Source organism: Mus musculus, chromosome 17 (assembly GCF_000001635.26).
Source record: "Mus musculus strain C57BL/6J chromosome 17, GRCm38.p6 C57BL/6J".
Taxonomy (NCBI): Eukaryota; Metazoa; Chordata; class Mammalia; order Rodentia; family Muridae; genus Mus; species Mus musculus.
The window spans coordinates 50,935,268-50,947,497 of NC_000083.6; the positions used below are offsets into that span (position 1 = coordinate 50,935,268).

The 12,230-nt window shown below is 40.1% G+C and overlaps 1 protein-coding gene across 7 annotated transcripts in view; it reads right to left on the reverse strand.

Moving 5' to 3' along the window:
* Tbc1d5 (TBC1 domain family, member 5) overlaps positions 1-12,230 on the reverse strand; it is a 448,076-nt gene that overhangs the window by 202,144 nt on the left and 233,702 nt on the right. For all 7 annotated transcript variants that reach the window (XM_030250062.1, NM_028162.4, NM_001285991.1 and 4 more), the window contains exon 9: positions 189-291. Coding sequence is in view for 6 of the 7 variants with exons in the window: in NM_028162.4 (NP_082438.3) it covers positions 189-291 (103 nt within the window). In the remaining variant the exon portion in view is untranslated. The remainder of the gene's footprint in view (positions 1-188; positions 292-12,230) is intronic.

The window sequence follows — 12,230 nt, forward strand, 5'->3', positions numbered from 1 at the left end:
GTGCAGGTGGGGTGGGTAGCCTGTACCTCACTGTGCATGCTCTTTGCTGCCCGCAGATGATAGTGCTACTTGGGTTATTTAACACTGTCACATCAGTCTGGATACACAAAGGTTGGTTATTGTCTTATGTCTCTTAACTGTAAGGTATTCCAAGTCAATGGGTATCATCTGTAAGGCATTTATATTACCTGTTTGTAAAGCAACTGCTCGTTCTCTCTTGCATAGCAGAACAGAACATCTGTAAGAATTTTTCTCACATTTTCTTGTTGGAAAAACTGCATTTCAGGAAACCTGAAGAAAAAATAAATATATTGAACCTAACTTGTAGTTCCAGAAATATTCCCAGATTCTCATCTCTAAAATATTTCAAGGTCTGCAGAACATTTCACCACTGCTCTGATAAACTACGTAGCTTGTATTATGGATAGGATTAAAAAGGGGTGATAAAGGAAAAGAAAAATCACTAAATCCCTCAGGCACATGCCATCCTTCAACCTCTAAAAATTTCAATTTCTTTCATGTACTTCAATGATTTTGTGGACAAATTACAATGGTGTTAGAAATAAACGACAAAGACAACCTATTTTGGGGTAAGAAACTGGTTTGCTTTAAGCCTGCTTGTGGGTGGTGGTCTGCTTCTTTCAGACAAAGAGTCTGGACTCATTAAATAGCCCAATCTTAGAACTGGGAACAAAACACCCATGGAAGAAGTTACAGAGACGAAGTTTGGAGCTGAGACGAAAGGATGGACCATCTAGAGACTGCCATACCTGGGGATCCATTTCATAATCAGCCTCCAAACGGTGACACCATTGCATACACTAGCAAGATTTTGCTGAAAGGACCCAGATATAGCTGTCTCTTGTGAGGCTATGCTGGGGCCTAGCAAACACAGAAGTGGATGCTCACAGTCAGCTATTGGATGGATCACAGGGTCCCCAATGGAGGAGCTAGAGAAAGTACCCAAGGAGCTAAAGAGGTCTGCAACCCTATAGGTAGAACAACAATATGAACTAACCAGTACCCGGAGCTCTTGACTCTAGCTGCATATGTATCAAAAGATGGCCTAGTCAGCCATCATTGGAAAGAGAGGCCCATTGGACTTGCAAACTTTATATGCCCCAGTACAGGGGAACGCCAGGGCCAAGAAGTGGGAGTGGGTGGGTAGGGGAGTGGGTAGGAGGGTATGGGGGACTTTTGGGATAGCATTGGAAATGTAAATGAAGAAAATACCTAATAAAAAAAATAGCCCAATCTTGTGTGAACACCATAGTCCTCCTACCTCCATTACTTAGTACTATGATACAGGTGTATGCCAACACATCCAGGCACCTCTTTTGTTATGTTTTGTTTTGTTTTGTTTTTTGAAAATAAAACAATGCATTTTTATATAAGTAACTTTTAAAGATAATCATTGTCACTATTTTTCTTTGTATCAGGATTTCACCTGCACATTACTACACTGTTCGTTTCATCTGCTTAAACTGTGGAATTAAATAGAACATAACTTAGCAAGTCTTAACTAAATGTCTGCACAAAACATTCTACAAGGCACTGCGGTACACTGTGAAAGAGAACAAGGCAGACATTCTGTTGGAAGAGAGTTCAGTTCCCACTGGTGTAATGATAGACAACTGAGAGCACAAAGGGACCCAACAGTGGACATACAATGTAAGGGATGGAGGCCCCTCAGCTAGGAGCAACTGACAGCTACAAGTGTCGACTGGAATCGGACACATAAGGTTTAAACACCAATTTGTGAAGAAGATGAGCATGATCATTAGTGTGAAAGGCAACTAAGTCAGGCAGAGGATAAAAAAGGCAAACAAGGCGGTCAGTGGATCAAAGGCAGCCATTGGAAAGGAGAAGAGAAAGGAGAGGTGACTGACCTGATGGCGCATGGGAGCTTTGTTAAGAAGAAAAAGTGGGGCAAGTGTGGAAAAGTATAAATCCTGAACTTAAAACTCAGTAACCTGCCAGGTCTCTGCTGCACTCTGGAGGGTCCCCCAACCTCCTATCTCCGGAGGTTGCCTGGATCCATTCTCTCTGCTGGCCCTCAGGGCTTCAGTCTTTTTTGCCTCACCCAATAACAGATCAGATGCCCCTTTACCCCCCTCCCCCCACTTCGTTCACTTTCCCTCCCAGGTCCCTTCCCTCTCCCCACTGGTGATTGCTTTCTTCCATCTCCCAAGTGGGACTGAGGCATCCTCACTTGGGCACCTCAGTTTGTTGACCTTTTTGAGCTCTGTGGACTGTATCTTGGGTATTCTGTACTTTTTTTGGGGGGGGGTATTATGCACTTATTAGTGAGTACATACCGTGCATATCCTTTTGGGTCTGAGTTACCTCACTGAGGATATTTTCTAGTTCCATCCATTTCCTGCAAAACTCGGATGTCCTCGTTCCTAATAGCTGTATAGTATTCCATTCTGTATGTGATCCACATTTTCTGTATCCATGCTTCTGATGTAGGACATCTGTGTTGTTTCCAGCTTCTGGCTATCACAAATAAGGCTGTTGTGAACAAAGTGGAACATAAGCCCCTGTGGCATGGTGAGGCATCTTTTGGGTATATTCCTAAGAGTGGCATAGCTGGTTCTTCAGGAAGATCTATTAACAATTTTCTGAGGAATTTCCAGATTGATTTCCAGGGTGGTTGTGCCAGTTTGCAAGCCCACCAGCAATGGAGGAGTGGTCCTCTTTCTCCACATCCTCTCCACAATGTGCTGTCACCTGAGGTTTTGATCTTAGCCATTCTGATTGGTATAGGGTAGAATCTCAGAGTTCTTTTGATTTGCATTTCTCTGATCACTAAGGACTTTGAACTTTCTTTAGGTGCTTCTCAGCCATCTGAGATTCTTCTGTTGTGAATTCTCGGTTTAGTTCTATACCCCATTTTTTGATTGAGTTGTTTCGATGTTGGTGATTAATTTCTTGAGTTCTTTATATATTTGGATATTAGCCCTCTCTCAGATGTGGGCTTAGTAATGATTTTTTTCCCAATCTGTAGGTTGCCAATTTGTCTTATTGATATTGTCCTTAGCCTTACAGAAGCTTTCCAGTTTCATGATATCCCATTTATCAATTCTTGATCTTAGAGCATGAGCCAGTGGAGTTCTGTTTAGGAAATCTCCCCAAGCACCAATAAATACAAGGCTCATTCCACTATATATGTGTGTGTGTGTGTGTGTGTGTGTGTGTGTGTGTGTGCATATATATGAATGTTTCCCCTGTGAAAACCACCTATTCCCCACTCAACAACCCACCCACTCCCACTTCCTAGCTTTGGCATTCCTCTACACTGAGGCATAGATTCTTCACAGGGCCAAGAAGCATCTCTTCCCATTGATGACCCACAAGGCCATGCTCTGCTATATATGAGGCTGGAGCCATGAGTCCCACCATGTGTACTCTTTGGTTGTTTACTCCCTGGGCATTCTGTGGGTAGTGGTTGGTTCATATTGTTGTTCCTCCTATGGGGCTGCAAACCCCTTGAGCTCCTTGACTCCTTTCTCTAGCTCCACCACTGGGGACCCAGTACACAGTTCAATGGTTGGATGAGAGCATCCACCTCTGTATTTGTCAGGCACTGGTAGAGCCCCTTAGGAGACAGTTATTGTTGGCATCCACAATAGTGTCTGGGTTTGGTGACTGTATGTTGGATGGATCCCCAGGTGGGCCAGTCTCTGGATGGCTTTTACTTCAGCCTGTGCTCCACATTGTCTCTGTAACTCGACCCAGGGGTATTCTGTTCCTCCTTTGATGAAGGACCGAAATATGCATACTATGGTCTTCCTTCTTCTTGAGCTTCATGGGGTCTTTGAATTGTATCTTCAGGATTTCAAGCTTCTGGGCTAATATCCACTTATCAGTGAGTGCATACCATGTGCTTTTGTGATTTGGTTGCCTAACTCAGGATAATGTGTTCTAGCTCAATCCATTTGCCTAGGAATTTCATAAAATCGTTGTTTTTAATAGCTGAGTAGTACTCCATTGTGTAAATGTACCACATTTTCTGTATCCATTCCTCTGTTGAGGGGACATTTGGGGTCTTTCTAGCTTCTGGCTATTATAAATTAGGCAGCTATGAACATAGTGGAGCATGTGTCCTTGTTACATGTTGGAGCATCTTTTGGGTATATGCTCAGGAGTGGTATAGCTGTGTCCTGAGGCAGTACTATGTCCAGTTTTTTGAGGAGATGCCATACTAATTTTCAGAGTGGTTGTATCAGCTTACAATCCCACCAGCAATGGAAGAGTGTTCTTTCTCCGCATCCTCGCCAGTGTCTGCTGTCACCTGAGTTTTTGATCTCAGCCATTCTGACTGGTGTGAGGTAGAATCTCAGGGTTGTTTTGATTTGCATTTCCCGATGGCTAAGGATGCTGAACATTTCTTTAGGTGCTTCTGAGCCATGGAGTATTCCTCAGTTGAGAATTCTCTGTTTAGCTCTGCAGCCCATTTTTTGTTTTTTTTTTTTTTGCTTCTGATCTCTCATCTGTTTTTCTTCTGTAGGCTCTCTTTTATTGAATGTTTTTCTGTCATTATTATTAAGTTCCTTAGACTCTTTTTTTTCCCTCTCAACCCTCTGGTGCTTTCTCTTAATATCTGATGTTGCCTGGTTAATAAAAGCTAGAGTGACTGTTGTGTTTGTTTCTGGTGATTCAGGGTCCATGGTAGGTATTGTAGAAATGTCTCTATGACTCTCTCTAAAAAGCTATACGACTTTTTTTTATTAGATATTTTCTTTATTTACATTTCCAATGTTATCTCGTTTCCTAGTTTTCCTTCTGAAAATTCCCTATGCCCCCTCCCCCTGCTCCCCAACCCATCCACTCCCATTCCTGGCCCTGGCATTCTCCTATACTGGGGCATAGAACCTTCACAGGACCTAGGGCCTCTCCTCCCATTGATGACAGACAAGGCCATCCTCTGCTACATATATAGCTAGAGCAACAAATCCCTGGTTTAAGTCTAGAAAATTGTCCATTTCATCCAGATTTTCTAGTTTTGTTGAGTATAGGCTTTTGGAGTAGGAACTGATGATTTTTTTTAATATTTTTTTATTATTACGTATTTTCCTCAATTACATTTAGAATGCTATCCCAAAAGTCCCTCATACCCTCCCCCCCACTTCCCTACCCTCCCATTCCCATTTTTTGGCCCTGGCATTTCCCTGTACTGGGGCATATAAAGTTTGCAAGTCCAATGGGCCTCTCTTTACAGTGATGGCCGACTAGGCCATCTTTTGATACATATGCAGCTAGAGTCAAGAGCTCTGGGGTACTGGTTAGTTCATAATGTTGTTGCACCTACAGGGTTACAGATCTCTTTAGCTCCTTGGATACTTTCTCTAGCCCCTCCATTGGGGGCGCTGTGCTCCATCCAATAGCTGACTGTGAGCATCTACTTAAGTGTTTGCTAGGCCCTGGCCTAGTCTCACAAGAGACAGCTATATCAGGGTCCTTTCAGCAAAATCTTGCTAGTGTATGCAATGGTGTCATCGTTTGGAGGCTAATTATGAGATGGATCTATGGATAGGATATGGGAGTCTCTAGATGGTCCATCCTTTTGTCTCAGCTCTAAACTTCGTCTCTGTAACTCCTTCCATGGGTGATTGTTTCCAATTCTAAGAAGGGGCAAAGTGTCCACACTTTGGTCTTCTTTCTTCTTCAGTTTCATGTGTTTTGCAGATTGTATCTTATATCTCGGGTATACTAAGTTTCTGGGCTAATATCCACTTATCAGTGAGTACATATTGTGTGAGTTCCTTTGTGATTGGGTTACCTCACTCAGGATGATGCCCTCCAGGTCCATCCATTTACCTAGGAATTTCATAAATTCATTCTTTTTAATAGCTGAGTAGTACTCCATTGTGTAAATGTACCACATTTTTTGTATCCATTCCTCTGTTGAGGGGCATCTGGGTTCTTTCCAGCTTCTGGCTAAGATAAATAAGGCTGCTATGAACACAGTGGAGCATGTGTCCTTCTTACCAGTTGGGACAGCTTCTGGATATATGCCCAGGAGAGATAGTGCGGGATCCTCCGGTAGTACTATGTCCAATTTTCTGAGGAACCGCCAGACTGATTTCCAGAGTGGTTGTACAAGCTTGCAATCCCACCAACAATGGAGGAGTGTTCCTCTTTCTCCACATCCTTGCCAGCATCTGCTGTCACCTGAATTTTTGATCTTAGCCATTCTGGCTGGTGTGAGATGGAATCTCAGGGTTGTTTTGATTTGCATTTCTCTGATGATTAAGGATGCTGAGCATTTTTTCAGGTGCTTCTCAGCCATTCGGTATTCCTCAGGTGAGAACTCTTTGTTTAGCTCTGAGCTCCATTTTTAATGGGGTTATTTGATTTTCTGGAGTACACCTTCTTGAGTTCTTTATATATATTGGATATTAGTCCCCTATCTGATTTAGGATAGGTAAAGATCCTTTCCCAATCGGTTGGTGGCCTTTTTGTCTTATTGACGGTGTCTTATGCCTTGCAGAAGCTTTGCAGTTTCATGAGGTCCCATTTGTCAATTCTTGATCTTACAGCACAAGCCATTGCTGTTCTTTTCAGGAATTTTTCCCCTGTGCCCATATCTTCGAGGCGTTTCCCCACTTTCTCCTCTATAAGTTTCAGTGTCTCTGGTTTTATGTGAAGTTCCTTGATCCACTTAGATTTGACCTTAGTACAAGGAGATAGGAATGTATCAATTCACATTCTTCTACATTATAACCACCAGTTGTGCCAGCACCATTTGTTGAAAATGCTGTCTTTCTTCCACTGGATGGTTTTAGCTCACTTGTCGAAGATCAAGTGACCATAGGTGTGTGGGTTCATTTCTGGGTCTTCAATTCTATTCCATTGGTCTACTTGTCTGTCATTATACCAGTACCATGCAGTTTTTATCACAATTGCTCTGTAGTACAGTTTTAGGTCAGGCATGGTGATTCCACCAGAGGTTCTTTTATCCTTGAGAAGAGTTTTTGCTATCCTAGGTTTTTTGTTGTTCCAGATGAATTTGCAGATTGCTCTTTCTAATTTGTTGAAGAATTGAGTAGGAATTCTGATGATTTTTTAAATTTCCTTGGTTTCTGTTGTTTTATCTCCCTTTTCTTTTCTGATTTTGTTAATTTGGGTACTGTCTCTGTGCCCTCTGGTTAGTCTGGTTAAGGGTTTATTTATCTTGCTGATTTTCTCAAAGAACCAGCTCCTGATTTTGTTGATTCTTTGTATAGTTCTTTTGTTTCTGCTTGATTGATTTTAGTTGAGTTTGATGATTTCCTCCCATCTACTCCACTAGGGTGTATTTGCTTCTCTTACTGAGTTTCTCTTACTGAGCTTCTCTTACTGAGGCAGGTGCAGTAGTACTGGTCTTCAGAGGAAGAAGGGGCCAAGTGAAAATCCCTGGGTGAGATTAATGGGTGGCACTAATGACTAAAATGTGACTATTAATCTTTGAATAAAGATACTTTAGGTGAGAAAAAAGTGACCGCTTGGTGTTGGAATCACATAGTAAGGAAAAAAAAAAAAGAGAATGGAGAGGAGGAAGACTACCTAAAGCATGGAATAACAGGACATTAATACCAATTCCAGAGCATGGAGACATAGTACATTGCTACTACCTAGAGCATGGAGGCAGAGGATATTACCACTACCTAGAGCATGGAGACATAGCGCATTACCACTACCTAGAGCATGGAGACACAGCGCATTACCACTACCTAGAGTATGGAGGCACAGGGCATTGCTGCTACCTTGATGCACATTACTATTTCCTACAGCACAAAGACGTAGTGCATTACTACTACCTAAAGAATAGAGCCAGAACACATAACTTCTACCTAGAGCGTCAAGGCACAGCACATTACTAGTATCCAGAGCACAGAGGCACAGTGCATTGCTACTGCCTAGAGCACAAAGATATAGCACATTACTGCTACATGTATCATGGAGGCATAGGAAATTACCAAAAACCAGCAAGTACTCTTCAATGAAGTCCTTTAAGTACCAGTAACATCTGATGTACTCCATATTATTATAACTTACTGCTTTCCCTTTCTGAGACCCTAGCTGTACTGTGTTTCTTACTCATCCTGTGTTGGCACACAGTTCCTCTAAGTCCAAGCTATGCTTAAACTTTAACTAAGTTAGGCATCAGTAAAGAATAATTTTTCAAATCCAATTTAATCTTATATAATTAAGGCAATTTACTCAGAGTTTAAATGACTTTTGCTTTGTTGTGCAGGTGTCCTAGACTCAGGTTTTCACATTCTTCCTTAGCATCAAGGAAACCTCTTAGGGACTCAGGAAACAACCTAAGAATTTGAGCAAGGTGAACTCACATCTGTGAATGACCCGCACTGTGACAACACTCCAGATACCCAAAGTCCCCATCTGACCATCAGGTAGCCATCAGCATAAAGGATCAGTATATGATCAACCAAGGAAACTGCTATTCTTAGGGAAACTTAGACAACTTTAGAGCAGTGATTGTGTGTGAGGAAATTTCAGTGCCTTTCCCTAATGATATGACTTACACTTATTTCTGTTGTTAAAAGTAGGGTACAGGATCAAAATCGGAATCAGCTGGCTCCATAATTTTGTGTTCTCCTTTTCTGGTCTATTACTTGGAAATGTTCTATGCACACCGACAAAAATAAATACTGTTTGGGTGTTGCAATACAATGATCTTGGAAAAACAATGAAAACTGTTATATTCAGTTTGCCTCATATGTCTATGAATTATGTATATAGTAAGTATTTACAATCTAAATATGAAAAATTAAATTATATTGTACACAATTCATGGTTTCATTTAAAGGCATACTAATCACTTGGGAGATTACAAATGAGAGAGCCACAAGAATTAAAATTCAGCTGGATAGTTAAAATTGTTCATTTTCAGTAACTATCAGACAACTGAGAATGTGAGTCAGGCAGCAGCACGTTACTGCAGAGCACATCTGTACCTCTCCTCTCCAAGGGTCAAGCACCCACTCAGGAATTGTCACATTACCCATTTATTTTCTTTCTTTGAGAAGCAGGATTTGCTCTTAAAATTCTGTTGAAGCATTAAGTAACAAGGAAGAAATATACAGGAGAGTTCTGAAAATGAAACATAAGTTTGTACCGTTTCATAAATTAGAAAAAGAACTAATATTCACAGAAGGTTTAACTGGAAAAATCTAGAAATTACTCAGTCTAACTCTGACTAATTAGCAATGAAACTAAGCCTATAGAAGTTAGTAACTAAGTAGAAGTTAATGACCGTGTAAGAGAGCAGGTAACAGAGCAACAGTACTAGTCACTAAATCCCTGTGGTTACAGTACATCTGAGGAATGCTGAGCTGGGAAAAATTGTATGATTCAACAAGCACAGAAGAACCAAGCTCAGAATATTGATCACTACAGTGGAGCAGGAACACAGACCCAAACATATTCTGTTTATAGGAACAGACGTAATAGAAAAGCTCAGACACTAGCACTTCTAGGAATTGCCATTATCATCCTCGGTGCTGTGTGGTAAGACTCAGAACACACTTCAGATGTTCTTGCTCCTCAGAATTCCAGGCAACTATGTTTTGTTTTTAGACACCCATGTGAACTCGTATGGATTTCGAAATCAGTGTAGTTCAGGTATGATTAGAAAGGCAAATCTGGATTTCAATTATTAAAAGACAAAACTCACTGACCAAATTGAGCACAATTTAAAATTAAAAATCACACAAAAAATTAACTATAACTACATGCAAGAAAAGAAAAATAAGAGTAGTTTCAGAGACGGTATGATTGGGAAAAGCATTAATATCAATACTTTCAAAGTTCCTGATTGAGCTAAAACAAAACACCAAGAGAGAAGAAAATAATTAATACAATTAGGGAGTAGAGACAAATGTAATTATTGTATTAATGTAAAACCAAAGACAAATAAAAGTTACTTTTATATTTAACTAGAAATGAAAATAGAATTACAAGATATTTGTTTAATACTATTCAAAGAAATCTACAGTATTAGTGCAATTGTCATATTAAAAACCCTGTGTCATTTATGACAGGAATAGAAAATTGTTATTTAGCCACAGTATAACCCGTCTAAATGAGATAATCATAATAAAAAAGAACAAAACTACATTTATCATACTAGATGTTATATAGATGTCTATACGACAAAGCAACAAAGTTAAAGCAGTATGGTATTGGTATGAAAGAAGACACACCAACCAACAGAAGATAGCTTGGTCTTCTGGCTTTTGACAATGATACAAAAAATATACAAAGGTAAACAAAATAGTCTCTTAAATGAAGAGTGTTGGAAACACTGAATATCTATAAGGAACAGATTAAAATTGGGCCACTAAATAGGAACCAAAAACCTTTAAAAATGACTAAATTTTAATATAAAACTCAAAAAGAAACTACAAGAAAATGGAGGAAAGGGAGCAGGGTGGTGGGGGGACTTTGGGGATATCATTTGAAATGTAAATAAAGAAAATATCTAATAAAAAATTGTTAAAAAAAAAAAGAAAGAAAATGTAAAGTTACATTTACAATGACTGGGCAATGACTAAAGAGGAACACTCCTCCATTGCTGGTGGGATTGCAAGTTGGTACAACCACTCTGGAAGTCAGTCTGGTGGTTCCTCATTAAATGAGACATAGTACTACCAGAGGATCCAGCAATACCTTTCCTAGGCATATTCCCAGAAGAGGTTCCAACTTGTAACAAGGACACATGCTCCACTATGTTCATAGCAGCCTTATTTATAATAGCCAGAAGCTGGAAAGAACCCAGATGTCCTTCAACACAGGAATGGATACAGAAAATGTGGTACATTTACACAATGGAATACTTCTCAGCTATTAAAAACAATGAATTCATGAAATTCTTAGGCAAATGGACTGATCTGGAGGGTATCATCCTGAGTGAGATAACCAAATCACAAAAGAACTCACATGATATGTACTCACTGACAAATGACTATTAGCCCAGAAACAGAATACCCAAGATACAATTTGCAAAACACATGAAACTCAACAAGAAGGAAGACGAAAGTGTGGATACTTCGTCCTTCCTTAGAATGGGGAACAATATACCCATGGAAGGAGTTACAGAGACAAAGTTTGGAGCTGAGACAAAAGTATGGACCATCCAGAGACTGCCCCATCCAGGGATCCATCCCATAATCAGCCACCAAACCCAGACACTATTGCATAAGCCACCAAGAGTTTGCTGACATGACCCTGATATAGCTGTCTCTTGTGAGGCTATGCCAGTGCCTGGCAAATACCAAAGTGGATGCTCACAGTCAGCTCTTGGATGGAACACAGGGGCCCTAATGGAGAGGCAAGAGAAAGTACCCAAGGAGCTGAAGGGGTCTGCAACCCTAAGTGCATAAGTGGAACAACAATATGAACTCACCAGTACCCCCAGAGCTCGTGTCTCTAGCTGCATATGTAGCAGAAGATGGCCTAGTCGGCTGTCATTGGGAAGAGAGGCCCCTTGGTATTGCAAACTTTATATGCCCCAGTACAGGGGAACACCAGGGCCAAGAAGTGGAAGTGAGTGGGTAGGGGAGCAGGGCGGGGGGGGGGGGGATAGGGAACTTTGGGGTTAGCATTTGAAATATAAATGAAGAAAATATCTAATAAAAAATTGAAAAAAATCAAAACTAAAGAATGACTTGCCATTATAATAAATAGATTAACTGCAGTAAGCAAATGGAATATGTGTGTAAAGCATGACACAAAATTCACATATTCTGCACAGCAAAGAAAATAAGACACTTCAGAGACAACTGACTGAATGGCAGAAAATACATAAAAGCCATATATTTAGTAAAAGTTGCTCTAATAGACAAAAGGCCAGAATAGAGATTTCTGTAAAGAAGACACAATTGTTTTAAAAAACAAAAATATGAAGCATTATTGATGGGCCAAGAATGGAACCCCGAATTATTGTTTTATGATGATGTATAAATAATATTATCATCAATATAGAAAGAATATGGTATAAAGGATTCTCAAAAATAAAAACAGAATTAACATTTCTTCAAACCGACTGTAAGATTTATTATTATCAATGAAACGTCTACACTTCTAGTTCTACCATAGCACAGAAAACATTTGCTAATACATCTCATCAAACAAATTTATATCATGGAGACAGGTTTGAAAATAAATGTATATACAATGGAATACCATTCAGCACTAAAGCAAGAAGAAATTCTAGTAGT